The sequence below is a fragment of the Gambusia affinis genome, linkage group LG03, assembly GCF_019740435.1.
Source record: "Gambusia affinis linkage group LG03, SWU_Gaff_1.0, whole genome shotgun sequence".
NCBI lineage: Eukaryota > Metazoa > Chordata > Actinopteri > Cyprinodontiformes > Poeciliidae > Gambusia > Gambusia affinis.
In genome coordinates this window covers 21,432,770-21,450,245 of record NC_057870.1, presented here as the reverse complement: position 1 = coordinate 21,450,245, position 17,476 = coordinate 21,432,770, and the positions used below count along the sequence as shown (strand labels likewise).

The window sequence follows — 17,476 nt, the reverse complement described above, 5'->3', positions numbered from 1 at the left end:
TTTAAATGCACTCATAACAGTCATAAATAAAATATTAATTTGAGTATTTTAATAAATAAATTAAGTTCATTTTACGGCTTTTTACTTGGTCACAATAACAGGGCATTTATCCCGGACACAAAATGACAAATGATTTAAAAATGAATAAAGGTGCAATAAGTTTATGTGACAGACTTCCCATTGCAAAATCTCATCCATGTTAAAAATGTGTAAATTAAGCATAGAATCATAGTCTGTACCAGAAAAAGCACCAATTTCAATCTACTCTACTGATTCTGTCAGGAAGATTGGCCAAATATTATGCAAGATGCTCATCGAAGGCATAGAGCATTAAAATTGAAGTTTCTATGAGGAATTTCTCCAAATATTTCCAGGAGTGAATGTATATATCAGGGCTGTCAAACTCCAGTCCTCAAGGGCCGCTGTCCTGTAGTTTTTAGATGTGCCACAGGTACAAAACACTGGAATAAAATGGCTTAATTACCTCCTCTTTGTGTAGATCAATTCTCCAGAGCCTAATTATTCTATTCAGGTGTGGTGCAGCAGAGGCTCATCTAAACGTTGCAGGACAGCGGCCCTTGAGGACTGGAGTTTGACACCCCTAGTATATATGTATTTGAATAATTGTATGATTATGACCCTGTTTGATTTAGAAAAATCTACAAATAAAAATTATGTACCCTAATTTCAAGTAAAGATCGGGTAAAAAAAAAAAAAAAAAAAAAAAAAAAAAAAATCACCCAGTTGTTGTTGATAATAATTATATGCTGTGTAATCATTTGGCCATGGAAAAAGTCACATATCAATGTGTTTTGATGTGTTTACATCAAAACCTATGTAAACATATCAAGCTAAAACCAGTGCACCTGCAGCCCAGAACTTTGTCTTTTCACATCTTATTATTATTAAAAAGGTACGTTGATTTATTTTTATTTTAAACTTTACCTTAGCTTCACCTCAAACCAACCCCCTGACATAATCAGTCTACTTAAAACACACACACGTAAACACACACATTCACCTGGAGGATGTTTGATGTGACATAACTGGTTTTATTAATTACATTGTATCACAACAGACTGGTCCATCTTCAGAAAAAAGGTCACATGTTCATTACCATCATCATCATCATCTTCACCATCATGAATAAATACTATATTATTATTTCCATCACTCAACTATAATCTGTCCAGCTTCTCTCTGGTGTGTAGGCGTGCGTGCGTGTGTGTGTGTGTGTGTGTGTGGGAGGGAGCACTAAAAACCCATTTGCTAAAAAAAATACAAGTAGTTTGAATTTACAGTCTCTAACTAGAATTGATTTGATAGTTGCATTCATCCATTTTCATATCTTTGTGGATTCAGCAAAACATTTTAAGTGCAGAAGAAAACCATAGAACAAGAAAAAGAAAAGGAGACTATTTTTAAATCACAGGTTAGATCTTCCCCTTTCTCTCCCAAAAAAAAAAAAAAAGAAGCTGTTTTTATGCATTACATTCTTTTAGGTACTCCAGAGCATCCAAGCACAAAAGTAATCTGAGAGATGACCTTTGTGATATTTCAGCTCGATTAAATCAAAGTCTGATGTCACGGTTGTGTGAGAAAGAGAGTGGAGTGTGGGAGCGTTAAATGTGATGTGAATCATAACATTTCTAAAGTTGTGAAGTACATATGTGTCGTATTTGAAATGCACCCCCGAGTCACAGAGTCTGGCCAAAAATACATTGAAGTAAGGCAACGGGGCAGGAAAGATTTCTCTATGTAATGTTGTTGATATGCTCGTGTGAAATCCAGGCTTTGATGAATCGAGGCGAAAAGAAGGCTAATTTGAGCTTTTATAAAAAAGAGAACGACTGATTCTATTAATCATAGCTGCCATAAAAACAACCACATTTCCATGAGATGGTTTGCAGTTATTTGTCATGAAATTGGCATACAGCAACAATAAATCAATTTCTGCTTCCTGTGTCTTATGACATTTGAGTTTGGATTTAGTCTGAATGCTGCAAATCAGCCAGCTTTTTACACACACACACACACGCACCCGCACACGCCCCCACGCAACCACGCACTCATACACACTCACCGAAACTGAATAATCAAAAGCCGTACAGCTTCCCTGGGGCCACTGAATGTCATTTTTTTGTCTTGGCTGAGTCTCACCTACCCAACTAGCACCCCTTGATTCAAACACGAAAGAGTAAAACAGTTCAGTCTAAATAACGGCACAGTCTGGGACACACCAGTTAACAATGCTTATTTCTTCCAGCAGCTTATTCACATTTTTTACATAAATTCTTGTTCATTCCTCTTGCTGTTATTTTACAAAAAAATAAAAGAAAGAAAGAAAAAGGACAAAAGTAGCACTTCTAAGGACCGGAGGTTAAGACTATCACATACAGTATAGGCAGCATAGAAGAGGAAAAATTGGTTGAATAATCTATCATACAGTAGGTCACTTGATAAAGAAAGAGAGAGAGAGAGAGAGCGTAGAGAAGTCTGTGATTGTCAGTCCCTTCTGTCTGAGGTTTCCATTCGCACAGCAGATGTTGTTTTTACTTTTTCTGATTTTTTTTTTCTGATCAGAGGCATTGATGCAAAGACTGCCGATCTGTGCAGACCAATCTCCTCCATCTCTCGCTGTCAAAACATCACCCCTGTCCAACATCACGCAGTTCATTATTATTAAAAACGGGAGAAACAAACACAACATGTAAGTGCAGAAACAGTGCTTGGAGCTGGGGAGCTGCTTCAGTGTACGCTACTCTTTTGACATCAGAAGTGTCCGTATGCACTGTATTTATTTTTCACAGTTTTTTCCAGCTTACACACCCTGCCCTCTGTTATTGCACAGAGATATTGTGTGTCGGGTTTTGTTTTGAGTGTGGTTGGTGTGCTTCAGCAGGGATAGATTTTTTTTATTTTTTATTTTTTAACCCTGTTAGCATGCGCTGTCAATGCTGCAGCCATTAACCCTTGCAGTTATTCTGACAGGTGAGAATAATTTTGGCAAAATGTCATACTCAATCGACATATGTGACAGAGTGGTGAGATATCCATCCCTGCTGCAGTGAACAGTGTCCATGAGGACAGGCTCGGTTGTTATCAAGAAGGAACGGGATGTAAAAATACCCACACACTCAAGATTATCTTACACATTTGTGTAAATATAATCATTAAATTCAAATTCAGCTTGCAGTTGCAAAAAAGGCAACCTTAAAAATAGGAAGAAGTGTACAAAAAGGTTTACAAGTTTATAAATTAGATAACAGGAAATCAAATCCACAAACATCAATACCATCAAGTGCTGCAGTTAAATAACAAATAAAGACCTACTATTCCAAATGAAATCTCTACATCAAATCAGAATGACCATAAGTGAAATTGCATTGGTAATGACTTTTAAATATGCCTGTAAAGAGTAAAGTATGCACAAGTAAAATGCAAAAGCAAACATTACATGTGTTTTCTTGCATGCATGTGAGCTGTATTTACAGTATGTCTGTAAGCCAGAGCAGAGCTGTAGCTGGAGTGAAGTGGTTCTGTTATCACAGGATGTGCGATAGATCGTTAAAGATTATTCTCAGAGTTTGTTAGTACATATGTATGAGGTGTGAGGCAGCAGGGTTTCTGCAAGTATCAGTAAGGTTATGTCAAGACCTTTCAGTAGTCTTTTCAAGTCCATTATGAGTGGAAATTAAGATGTATGTATATGAAAAACAACCCAAATTATGTTGAATATACTTTAGAGTATAAACAAGTTAAATCTAAATTTCTCAACCTAAATGTGTATCTTACCTTAGTGCCTTTGCACTTGCTATGAACCTCAAATACCTTCCTACAGTGTATCGTAACCTTCATAAAAATTATTTCAAAGCTTCAGATATCAAACCAATTTTTGTAAAGCCGAGTGTGGACGCTTCAATAAAAAGGTAACTACAGTTCTGTTTCTGGCCTAACGACGTTTTGGCAAACAGCAACAAATTATTTCATTGTTGTTAAAACGAAAACAATCTCTTTAATTCATACCAGGCCAGGTTTTGATCACACCTCAGCAATGAGAGAACATTAGTAAAGCTTTTAAATGTCAATGTGCCTGACATTTAAATACTGATCCAGTATGTTTGGATCAGTATCCAAACATAGTAGGCGGGTGTGTCTGGTACTTTCCTGGATTGGTTCAGATGTCACCAGACTGTGACGACTTTGTTTCATTTATTAATTATAAATCTGCAATGAAAGATCACAAGTGGACAAGCGGAGTTCATCAAGGCTCTATTCTTAGGCCACTTTTCTTCATCTACATGCTCTTCCTGATTCAGACTGTTAACTAATCAAACATTGTTTTTACCATAATGTTTGCTGATGAGACAGTTTGTGTCTCACCATATCACCACATTTCATCATAAGCTTAAAGCCAGTGTGTCCATAATTTTAATGAGTGGTAGTCAGAAATGTATCTATATTAATGCAAATCAGTAAATTGGATGTTGGTTCCAAAAATAAAAGATTAGTGGTCAACAATTAACTAGAGTATTGGCTAAAATCATAGAGTGTCCAAGAAACCTAAGCATCATTAATGACTTGGATCTAGATTTTAACAAACTGGGTAACTTTAATTGTCACTACTGGTCTCTGTTAAAACGTCAGTCAGAGGCAGCTCATTAAAAATGAGGCAACAATCCTGACCAACAGAGGACATTTAAAACATCACATAAGATCACAAAACACTGCACTGGTTCCCAGTTTGCAAAACAACAGATTTTAGAATCTTGTTATTGGTCTCCAAAGTATGGAAATATTTGGGCCTAGATAATTTTCTGAGTTGCTATTTAAGGCTCATAATTTATCATAATTTTATTATGCCTTAGGTATATATTGGTTTATTTTTTTCAATTTTCTTTCTTTCTTTCTTTTCTCATTATGCAATAATTTTGCTTTGTATTTATTTCTTAAATACGAAGTATATAACTGGTGGAAAACAAACAAATAAAAAAATCTGTTGCAATTAATTACCTAAATATAGAATTACAAGTCCGAAGGTAAATTTCACGAGCATTAAACTTCTGCAGGTTTAGGAGGAAGGCTGAACGTCTGAGGACAAATTCCTTGCCATAGGGCTTATTGCTGTCCTGCATTATAGGGGTGGAAGTTTTATTATGGCATAATAACACAGTCTAGACAACCAATCACAGTGCAAAGACATTACTCATTTCCACATGATTAAAGAAGTTGATGAAAGTTAAGGAAGCAATAAATGAATGAAGGTTTACATTTAAGACAAAACAGTGTTTAGTTTAAGACTTACGGAAAATCTGACCTCATTAAAGAAATTTTAGGACTAATACATTTAAGACTTTATAACTTTTTATGACCCTGCGGAAACCCTGGCCTGCATTTAAGTGTGTGGCTGTGTGTACTGTCTGTGGTTGAAGGCAGCTGTAGGAATGTGAAGGGAGCGTAAAGTTGAAGTTGTGGCTTACAGAACATCTGCTGGCCATAGTAATGATGGATGTTCACACTTCTTTTCTTCCCAGAGGAGATTCTCACTTCTCTCCCTCCTTCCCCCTGCCAAGTCTGTCTCCAGTCCCTTTCTTTTTACTTCCCTGCTTCCCCTCTGTAGTCCACTCAATTGCTTTCCAGGACGCATTAATACATCTGCCCGTATTCCTACGCGTTGCCGCTCCTAAATCCAGCGAGCCTAACTGTTTTCTTCTCCTTCACCTTTCCATCCCTCCATCCCTTCTTCTCGGCCATAAAACAATAAGTCTTGAATGTCTGTGAGGAGACTGTGCTAATGGAGCCCATTAGCTGTAATGAAATATACATTACACCATTACAGGGGACGGGGCCCGGCTAAAGCACTGCACCGCTCAAATAATAAAACATGTACAATTCAATTTCCTTCTCGGCCCGTTTTGAGTGTCTTTCAGTGAGTGGGGGTGGGCGTGTGGGGATGCAGGGATGACGGGATGAGGTATACAATAGATGTGTGTGAGTGTGCTCTCGTGCGCATCCCCTCTTACGCAGATGTGGTTTTCAAGAATGTCTGAGTGCTGAGAGCTTCGAAGATTTAATAGGGGTTGACCAGATGAACCACACCTTCTACAATGCAGTCACCCACACATTTGACCATGGTCTGACCACTCGATACCCAAACTCCCTCAGCAGCCTTTACGCTACCCAACCCTCCACCCACCAACCCCCAATTTCCCCCAACACTGTGATTTTGCGATTGTCGGACAGCTGCGGACAAATGAATCAATTGACCTCCGACACAAACGCTTGACATCACAAGTGGAGCATCTGTCGCTTCGGAGGTTTGGGGTGGAGTAGCTATCGTATTACTCTGATCAGTAAGACTTGGCATCTCAGGCCTGAGGAAAGTAAAATGCAACAGATAACAGTTGTGAAATGCAAACCCATGTAAGTGAGTACCTCAGCATGATGTCTGAAATCTCTTTTCACCACAGTAGTCGGTTGCAGCTGTGTTGTCACCGATTGTTTTGTCCATCAGCAATATTGGCCAACCAGAAATGATCTCCTCAGTGCACCTCTTAATTTCAATAGACAGGCAGGGAAGGAGATTGTGTTTACTTTTCTTTCCCTTTCTGGCCATTGCTGTGTCACGCTCAATTTCCCACATACATATTGACGCCTCGATCGTTGCTTTTGTAGTCCTGCTGGTTGACTGCTGACTGTAATCCTCATTTTAGAGAGACAGACGGATAAAAAGACAGACAGGAGCAAAAGAGGATAACACAGTGTCTTAACGGCACGGCATCTCGCAGAGCCGTTTCTCCGGACGTGTCCCATCAGTCTCCTATTTACAAGCAAAATGGTCGGAGCTTCCAGAGATTCCTCCTCCTTCTCTTGCTGCTCCGCCTTGAGTTTCCCAGATGTTCAAATACGGCCTGTCGCCTTACAGGCAGCAAAGGGATAAGTCAATTAATTTCAAGTCTTATTCATCAGTTTGTTTGTTTGTTATTTTATCAGTTGAGCCCCAGTGAGTTTAAAGCATCTGAGAAGAAGTGAGAAGCTTGAAAGTTACATCACTTCTGATAAAAGTCTCCTTGCTGAAGAAGCAGAACAAATCGGATTGCACACAGGTGAAGAAGTTGACCGGTGGGAAAGAGGTGATCAAGGGAGGAGTTGAAGGAATATTTTTTGATTGCCATAAAGTGAGTTTCACATCCTGTACAGTTACACATTCTGCATACGCATACACACCTACACACACACACACACACACACCTGCATGAGCATCAAACACTTCAGTCAAAGTGTCCCAATGCCCACTTTGACTCACATACACAAGCATGCAAAATTTAAATGCACATATACATTTAAATATATCCCCACACACAGCTTGCACACACACACTGCGTTTCATCCTCCTCTTGTTCAGCCCAGTATATCCAGATAAACAGGTGAGGCCTTGGCCAGATTAAGGAGCAGACCATGAATTTCTTTAATGTTGAGTCTCATGTGTGGTTCTCTTTGCCAGCAGCCCAGCATCAGGTCATACACCTCTTTGGGGCAGGTTCTGGGACGCTGCAACACCCGACCTTGAGTTATACACTCGATCACCTGCAGAGGAGAAAGAAAAGAAGATCCACAAACAGAGACGTTACCTTCAGCACAAGTTGGGTGGTTCATTTTTAGTATTTAAATCTTATACCTATACAAACTAAAGTTCGCATTCCCTTTTTGTCAGTTTTTAATATCCAAATATAAAACAATCTGCCAGCCAGTAAATATTTTCCCAAACCTATTCAGACCCGTGAAAGGTTTAAATTAAAGATTCAACTCTCTGGAAACAGAAAACATCTCTTCCACCCTGAAGACAAACTTCATAAATTTACATTTGTGCAAAATTCACTAAACAAGATAACCCTCTAAAGTTGTCATCTTGTCACAGGCGCATATAGTAGAAAAATGTACTGAATACATAATTCACTAAACTCTTAGCATAATGCAGAGGAGTAGACATCAAAATGCAAACTTGATACTATTTCCCAAAAGCAAAGTTTGCGTTTCAAACATACATTTGCATTAACTTCATTGGCACCTAATTTACTGCTTCAGCAATAATTACTTTAATACACACCAGAGTGTTAAATTGAATAAAGGAACTGATTTCTGTTTTAGAAGACTGAAGTTCTGCTCAGCACAGAAACTTATTTTTGTTTTCCATTTATAAAAGGTCTGCATTGTTGTTATTCTAGGAAATAACTGAGCTGGTTTTTATTTTCTCCAGCATTAAATGCGCTCTGTTCTTCTCATGCAGCGAATATCACTTAATGGCTTTCATTAGACCACTAGAATCAGCTGTGTCTCACAAATTGCTAGATATAAAAGAGCTAATCTGTTTTAAAGTTACCATTTTGGTGAGCAATCAGCCACAGAGTCCTCCCTCGTTCTGTGATTGGTATCAGATTAGATGTGGAGAAAAGTATTTGATACGTATTTGAAGAGCAGAACTCTATCTGATATGTAAAAGATATCCGAGTGTCAGACTGAGGTCAGAGGTGTTGACCTTTAAAACTGCAGAGAGTTTCTGGCTCATCACAGTAAAAGGAGACTGCAGTCTGGGGTGAAGGTTCATTCTTGGATGTAACTGGAGTTGAGAGCACCATTGTATTAATGTTAGGTTACAATTTAGAAAATGTTTTAGAAAATTTGAATAATGAACTTAACTTGACTGCTTTGTTTAGGATCGATTGGGAATGTATGTGATTGATATGTCTGTATGATTAACTTTTTAAAACACCTTGAGATGATATTTGTGGTGAATTGGAGTTATGTAGATAAACTGAATTGATTTTAATTTTCAGTTGGATTATGCAGTAGATTATGGTCAATAGAGAGGAAAGAGCAGAGCAACAAAGGAAGATAATTCTGTCTAAAAATGGTTTTCTTTGGGTGTAATATGTCATAGTGACAGTTTGAAGAACTTCAAAGTGATGCGCCTTACATTTGTAAAACATGAAAGGAGACACAGGCTCACATATTCATGAAATTATACCTATGAGACACTTCCCCACAAAACTAATAAAATATTTAGATGTACTTCTACAGAGGGGCTGTTTCATCACACCTTGTGGCTACAACATCTCGGTCGTCATCACTTATTAAGATGATAGCGCTCCACAAGAAAAATGTACAAATCCTTTATCTATGCAGACATTGTGTAGAACGTTCTGTTATCTTTAAAGGTTTCATGTCGGAGCACATTATATTCTCACTTTAGATATGAGTCTAAAAATGTGTTTAGAACTTGATATGAAGGAGTCAAATAGACAGAATAATAAGTGTCTTTTTCTTACCTCATTATTGGAGAGCTGGTACCAGGGCTGCTTCCCGTAGGTGAAGATCTCCCAAAGAACGACTCCTAGACTCCAAACATCGCTTTCTGTGGTGAACTTCCTGTACATGATGCTTTCAGGGGGCATCCAGCGGATTGGCAGCATGGTATGACCTCCGACCTTTAGACAGCACAAACCCACACAAGGAAAACAAAGTAATTTGAAAATGCATTGAGCAGACAAGAATACAACTTATGTAACTAATTTAATCTTAAATGCGTAAGCCGTTAATATATCAGTCTCTTATTGTTTTCAAAGCAAAAAGCAATTTTAAAACACAAAGAGTCTTTGGAGTCACGTCTTTGAGACAGATGTCATGTGGATGGATGTGTATAGAATTGCAGTGCATGACTACCTATTGTAAACAGAGAAGAAAAGATTATTTCCTTAGCCAAAAAGAGACATTTTTAAAGAAAATGTGTTGAATTGCTGCGTGGCTGTTTATTGGAAATATACAGTAGAATACGATGGAGTGAGACGTATGTTCTCCAAAAAAAGAGAAAGAAAGTGGGGAAAGCAAGAGAGATTTGTGATAGCAAACAGATGAAGATAGTGGATTTCACCTCTCTGCTGGCAATACATAGCGTAGGTTTATGAAACAACTGGAAACTTGACTTATAAAAGGAAGAAGCCAAAGTTAATGGTTGAGGTCAAAATGCAAGTTAGCAGCCAGATCACAGTGGTGTTGGCGAAATTTTTCAGATAAGTAAATATGTTGTTTTATGATGGTTTTGAATTTTTATGTATCCACTGTCATCATAAAGTCTCTCGATGAGCGATGATTGTGTTTAATAAATAGACTAGGTGTCAGTCTCTCCCAAGTCTTTAATTAGCTGAACTAAGAACTTGCTTTTTTTCTTTGCCGTGTCTGAGCTCAATAAATGACAGACAGTGTATCTGTATTTCGATCACCATTCCAGTCACCACTTGTGTATCTTCAACTCAAAGCTGAATTTAAATTCAAACTGGAAATGTTGTTAGAGAAAAAACTGCCAAGGACAGACGAGTTTGAGTGGCGTGAAAGAGGGTGCTCTTAGAATGATACCAGTAATGGAAAGCTACATTACTTCAACACATTGAACCCTATAAAAAGGACAAACAGATGATTTGTAGAAAGCAAATCACAGAAAGGGCTGCAAGCTTGCTTCTATAGGAGTGGTATTACCCATCTGCCTAAAAGTAATAATGCCCGTCAGAACTGGAGCGGGAATTACACTGTCTGAATGCTACAGGAATTTTGTTTTCACATTTTATCACAAATGTAAAAGACTAATGTAAAATTTAAAAGTTACTTTAAAATTTACTGTGTATCATATTATTATATATCTTGAAAACTATTCTATTCTATTCTATGCCGTCATCCTAAAGCTCTTCATGTTTCACTGCTTTGGTAAACTCTCAAATTCAGCACATCTTAAAGTAGAGCTACAAACAGTTTAATGCTGCCTGAGGCATTTCAGTGACTTACATTTGATAGCTTGGTGAAATAGATTGCATCACTCCTGTGACTATAGCAAGCCAAACCAGCTGAGAACTCATCGCTTTGTACGGCGTTTCTCCAAACAAAGAGAGCATTCACACTTCAGTGTATTTGCTGGTAATCTCCTCAGGAGGGGACAGAAATTTAGACAGTAATTATGATTAGTGGGTAAATGTGAAACATTATTTGCAAATGATAAAATTTGGGAACCAGTATGTGGGAGACAGTAAACAGTCAGCAGCTCCGCACTGCAAATTGCTTCAGTAGATTTGCGAGCAGTTATTTAATTGTACACTTTAAGTTGTTCTCTGGAATAAGAAGATACAGTGGTTGATGAGGAGCAGAAATGACGGGCTCTCTGTGAGACAGCCGGTCATTTTATTATGCTCTAATCTGAACTCAGCCGGTCCAGTCTGTAACGTTGTCAAATTCATTAGCTGTTTTTATTGTTCATAAAGACTGACAGTTCATTTCTACTGAGACTTCATACACTGTTGTCAAAGGCTTGGGCCGGCTTGCTCTGGCTGAAGATCATTTTGTTTACTGCTCAACTACAGATAAAAGGTATTTTATGAACAAACTCACATGTTTCTATTTAATAGTTTAATTCATCTACAAGGAAACAATCTCTTCCTTCATCTCTTCCACTTCCTTTCAGGTTGGAAAATACTTTACATAACCTTTTATAGATGTCTGTGTTGCTGTATGATGTATAAAAAAAAAAAAAAAAAAATTAAAATACAGTCCTTCCATCAGATAGGTGTTTTACATCCCTTTTAGAGAACTAAATTCACTTTTCTTCTATCCGAATCAAGCTCAAACAGGGAGAAGAAATGTCATGTAACCAGGAAGAAGTCAAACATGTTTCAACAACTGATGTTTGACAAAGATACCCCAAAGCGCAACAAGCTATCTAGCGACACAAACACATTATTCGCTCTGTTGATTGTGATCTGCATGACTGAGAGTTAATCTGCCCTGAGTTTCAACAGATTTAAGCAGGGCTGGATCACACAGGATTCATGTCGGCTTGTTCAACATGATTCAGAGGAAAAGGGCAAGAATAGTGAAAGAAACAGATGGGAAATAAGAACAAGATAGAAATGTCTTAAATAATTTTGAAAAGGTTTAGCAGCTCAACTAAATATTCACCCCAAACTGCAGATCTGAAATGCAGCAGCCTTTTAAAAAACTATCATCAAAGGTACATTTGGGTTGGTTTCGGTATAAAAACTGTTAATTCTCGTTTGTGGAAACAGAATGTAGACAATCAAAATTTTTAGCATGATCACTAACATTGATAAGACAGACTTTTAGTTCTGTCTTATCAATAATTCAGTCAAATGGTCTTACAAAAGAAAAAACTAGATTTTTTTTTTAAATTACATAATTAATTCTTATCTGATATTACACACAAATTCAAATTGATATATACTGTGTCTCATATTTAAACTTTCTGAGAGAGGATCAACGTGTCTTGTTTAAAACAGGCATCTATCTATCTATCTATCTATCTATCTATCTATCTATCTATCTATCTATCTATCTATCTATCTATCTATCTATCTATCCATCTATCTATCTATCTATCTATCTATCTATCTATCTATCTATCTATCTATCTATCTATCTATCTATCTATCTATCTATCTATCTATCTATCTATCTATCTATCTATCTATCTATCTATCTATCTATCTATCTATCTATCTATCTATATATAGATATATATATATAGATAGATAGATCATAGAAGTATATAATATTATATATATATATATATATATATATATATATATATATATATATATATATATATATATATATAATCAGGTACCCTGCAGGAATAATTAGCTGGCCAAAGGAGGAGATACAGGCCACAGATGTTAAGACCCGGAAACTACTAACAATGCACGGAGGGTTCCACCCCAAATCCAGCACACTGAGACTCTACACGAACCATAAAGAAGGAGGCAGAGGACTAGTGAGTGTGAGAACCACTATCCAAGACGAGACATCCAAGATCCATAGATACATCAGGGACAAAGCCTCAACAGACAATGTGCTCAGTGAATGTCTCAAACAATGGGGAACAGAACCTGAGGTGCGGAGGAACCATCATGGGAGGACAAGCCCCTGCATGGGATGTACCACCGCAAATAACCAAGTGGCTGACATCAGAAAATCCTACCAATGGCTGGAAAAAGCTGGACTGAAGGACAGCACAGAGGCCCTCATCATGGCCGCCCAGGAACAGGCCCTAAACACCAGAGCAATTGAGGCCCAGATCTACCGCACCAGACAAGACCCAAGGTGTAGGTTGTGCAAGGAGGCCCCTGAGACAGTCCAACACATAACAGCAGGGTGCAAGGTACTGGCAGGGAAAGAATACATGGACCGACACAACCAAGTGGCAGGCATAGTGTACAGAAACATCTGTGCAGAATATGGACTGGAACCCCCAAGATCAAAGTGGGAAACACCCCCGAAGGTAGTGGAGAATGACCGAGCTAAGATCCTGTGGGACTTCCAGATCCAGACAGACAAAATGGTGAGGGCGAACCAACCAGACATAGTCGTGGTGGATAAACAACAGAGGAAAGCCGTTGTGGTGGATGTGGCAATACCAAGTGACTGCAACATCAGGAAAAAGGAGCATGAAAAACTAGAGAAATACCAGGGCCTAAGGGAGGAACTGGAGAGGGCCTGGAAGGTGAAGACCACAGTGGTGCCTGTGGTCATCGGGACCCTCGGGCAGTCACCCCCAAACTGGAACAGTGGCTACAACAGATCCCAGGAACAACATCAGACATCTCAGTCCAGAAATGTGCAGTCCTAGGCACAGCCAAGATACTACGAACCCTCAAGCTCCCAGGCCTCTGGTAGAGGACCCGAGCTAAGAGGAAGAAGAATCACCACCAGTGGGTGAGAAGAAATTTTTTTATATATACATACAAACAGTGACACCATTCATATATATATATATATATATATATATATATATATATATATATATATATATATATATATATATACAGACACCATTCATATATATATATATATATATATATATATATATATATATATATATATGACATATATATATATATATATATATATATATATATGAATGGTGTCACTGTTTGTTTGCAACACTTAAGATGTAATGTTACAAGAAAAGTTTGCTCTGGTACAAAAAAACATTCTATGCGAGCTTCATCCTGAGGACAAGAGGATTTTGAAGAACGTCATGATCTGTCAGGTCTTTGAATAATGTGTAAGCTGCTGCTTTGAATAGTCCATGCCTACTGGGATCAAAGTTATGGAATTTAGTGTAGTCATGTTTATTTATTTCCATATTATTTCCATATTTAAGGATCAAAAAACCATCCAGAAGTAAAATATCAATTCTTTGGGGTAAAGTATAAGTTTTCAACAAGTCTAAAGATGTGACAGCCAAATCACACAAGATTCAGTGTCAAATGTGTAGTAAGGATACCCCAGCAATGATTTATTATGACATCATTTTTTTTCCACAAACAACTAAGATGAGTTTCATAAAGGCATTTTCAGCCTTTTTTCAACTTCTGCAGAGGAATTTCTGCAATAATAGTGACTCAACTACTAATTGGCCAATAAGACTGCAGGAGATTTGGTCACTATAGCTATTTTTGAAATTCTTTTGTAGGAAAGCTAAGTACCTTTGACATTTTTCTCCCTCTTTGTGCCAATGTTCTCCCTCACTGAAGCTCTCCTCTTCTTTCACTCTTTTCTCCAAACATGAATCTACCAACAGAACCGTGCTTCATTGCCCTGCGCAGATAGCACAATACATTTTCTGAAGTTTATGCCTGTTATTAATGGTCTGTCACTCTTCTATTTTAGTGAGTGGGTTATTTAATGCAGTCGTAAAATGTGCACAGTCACATAGATAGCCATCAGGCTCAGTTTTACATGGGAGGAAACATATCTGCCTGCATCTTGGCAGTTTATACACTTCATAACCTGGCTCTTTCTGACGGTGAGGCTTTACGTTCTCCTCTGTTCTCCTCTGTATTTGGTTGTTTATATGATGAATAGCTTACATTATGAGTCCTGTACATCAAGCATTTTCTTTCTTTAAATTGGAGCTGAATACATTTTCTGTGACTAAGATGGCCGTCCTACTCAATAATAATACTCAATTAATAACTTCATGACTAAAAGGACACACTTGTAGTCCCTTTTCAGTTCACTCAGACTTTTGCAACACCAAAATGAAGGCACTAAAATTATCTTCACAGTTAACATAAAATAAGAAAGAAGACCTTGCTTCAAATTCAACTTAAATTTAGAACTACCAGCAAAATAAAGGCATTTGATGTAGTATACATTCTTTAGTTTCTCTTCAGGTACAGTCAGTCCTATTCCAACTGGACAATAATCACAAACAAGCATCAATACTGATTATGGAGCTAAGCTACTGAAACGGACTCAAACCTCAACCCAGCACCATAAAACCAAACTGATCTCTATTTTTAGATAAAAAGAACGGTCAAATGTACAGACAGAATTATTCCAGCACCTTCTCTAACCAAAGCATATTGTGTCTCTGGATATTGCTAAAGTACATTTATCAAAATACTTGTGGAAGTGTATGAACCCGGATGAGTCCTCAAAAGATAGCCAGATTAGCAGCTAAGTAACGGAGTGTTAGCATGGTAGCTTATTACTTCCTGATAGGTAAAATATTTTCTTTAGCTCTGTTGATAGATTTCTGACAGCTCGTTGATGCATCTGGTCTCGCTGATACATATTAGTGTTTTTGTTTTATTTATCATGGGTGATCATTTCCTCTGATGGCTTGAAATAATATTGAACTGCTGAGCCGCAGTTTTTTATGCTTGTTAAATGTGGTTCAGATATGTAGCCCAGATGAACCTGAAACTCCAAACCAATGATCAGAATTAAAGAAGCTTTGCATTTAAGAAGCAAAGGATCAATTGTCTCCTCAGGTTATTCCTTGCATAGACAACAAAAAGAGAAGTGATGGACAATCTTCTGTGAAAAGTTATAAAATGGTAGAATTTAAAAAGAAAACAAGATTGAGGAGCCACAAAAGGGAAACTACAGTTTAATAGTTTTTGTCAACCACACTCCGTACCACTAAAGGACAGTAATGCTACTGACAGTTTGTTGCCAACCGCCAGTAAAACCAACAAGAAGAAGAATAGTTTTTGTCCATTGAATATTGAGTAAATGCAGTCTTAAAACCAAGTGTTTGCAAGGACATCTCCCAGCACGTGAGCAGCTTTGTTTTTGAGCTCTGCCTCCTCCCCTCCTGTTTTCAGGTCTCTTCCTCGCTCTTGCCTTCCTTCAGCCCACCTGCCATTCCCTCCAACACACTGTTTCTTAAATATTCAGCAGCTCAGCCAGACCTCTGCTAGAGTTCCAGGAAACCCCCAAAAAGGTAGAGTTGCAGTCCAGCTCAAGCATGTAATCTGGACTGCAACTTCCCTATGGCTACGGTACCTATGGTGACAGGGTGAAGTATTATGGGATAAGTTGTCATGGGGACTTGTGAAATCTACCCGACTCACTGTCCTACAGGAAAGGTAATCTCTTTCATCTTATTTTTTGCCATGGAAAAATACTACTAATAAACTATAATTAGTATCGTCTGCACAGGTGGAAGGGTTCGTTTTCAATTGTAACCATTTATTTCTATTTCAAGACATTTACTTAAATGATGGGTGTCCAGTTCCAGTTCTCAAGTGTCAATGTACTGTAAGTTTTAGGCCCTGTTTACAGGACAACAGTTTCTGGTGAAAATGGAAGAGTTTTGTTGTGTTTGTACTGCACACTTACATGAAACCACCGAATGTTTTCTCTGACAACGGCACAGTTTGAGAACGGGTTCCAGAGTCCAATGGTTCTAAAACGTGCCGGTGTCCGCTGTCTTGTAAACATAATAAATGAATCTTTTCTTTCAGGGAAACCCTAGCTCATGCATAGTATGATGCAAAACCCTTAGCATGAATGTTTGGGGTAAATGGGGAAATACCCGTAAATTTGTTTTATAATCCACTTTGAAGGAAACTAAAACTGTAAGATAGAGTACACCCACCATCAATGGCACATCGATTCACACTGAAACACTTAGATACCCTGAAATATGGCTGAAGGTTTGATACGAGGCAGTGCCCATCAGATTCATTGCGTAACAGGGGATTGGGTGACGTCACTGCACCCCCTTCATTTCATCGCCTCTGCTTCTATTTCCACACACATGCTTGCGTGCTGAGAGGTGGGGGGGCTGAGCTCCAATTCCTTTATGACTCATCTTTGCTCCTGTTTGACGCAAGAGCATGACTAGGACCATACACACTACCTTCCCCCACACACACTAACACACACCTCCGTCTCTTCTAGGTGCTGAGATACGACCGCCATCCTGAAATTGCCCCTCCGCTGTGCTGTTGTTCTCCTCTGTATTTATTGTGTCATTCTTTCTGTCTCTGACAGAGACCCTGTTGCAATTTCTGCTTTGTTTTGTCTCCTGTACGATGCCTTTTCTAGGCTGCCGAGCCTCTATGCTCTTCCTCCTCCAAATATGTCCCTTTATCGCTCTATTACTGCCTTTTCTCTCCTT

At 38.2% G+C, this 17,476-nt stretch overlaps 1 protein-coding gene across 5 annotated transcripts in view; it reads right to left on the bottom strand.

Annotated features, from left to right (window-relative positions):
- Positions 1 to 953: 953 nt before the first annotated feature.
- Positions 954 to 17,476, bottom strand: part of ntrk2a (neurotrophic tyrosine kinase, receptor, type 2a) — a 94,975-nt gene continuing 78,452 nt past the window's right edge. For all 5 annotated transcript variants that reach the window (XM_044110766.1, XM_044110768.1, XM_044110767.1 and 2 more), the window contains 2 exons: positions 9,327 to 9,485; positions 954 to 7,587 (listed from right to left, as the gene is read on the bottom strand). In XM_044110766.1, the coding sequence (XP_043966701.1) occupies positions 7,402 to 7,587; positions 9,327 to 9,485 (345 nt within the window). In that variant the 3' untranslated portion in view covers positions 954 to 7,401. The remainder of the gene's footprint in view (positions 7,588 to 9,326; positions 9,486 to 17,476) is intronic.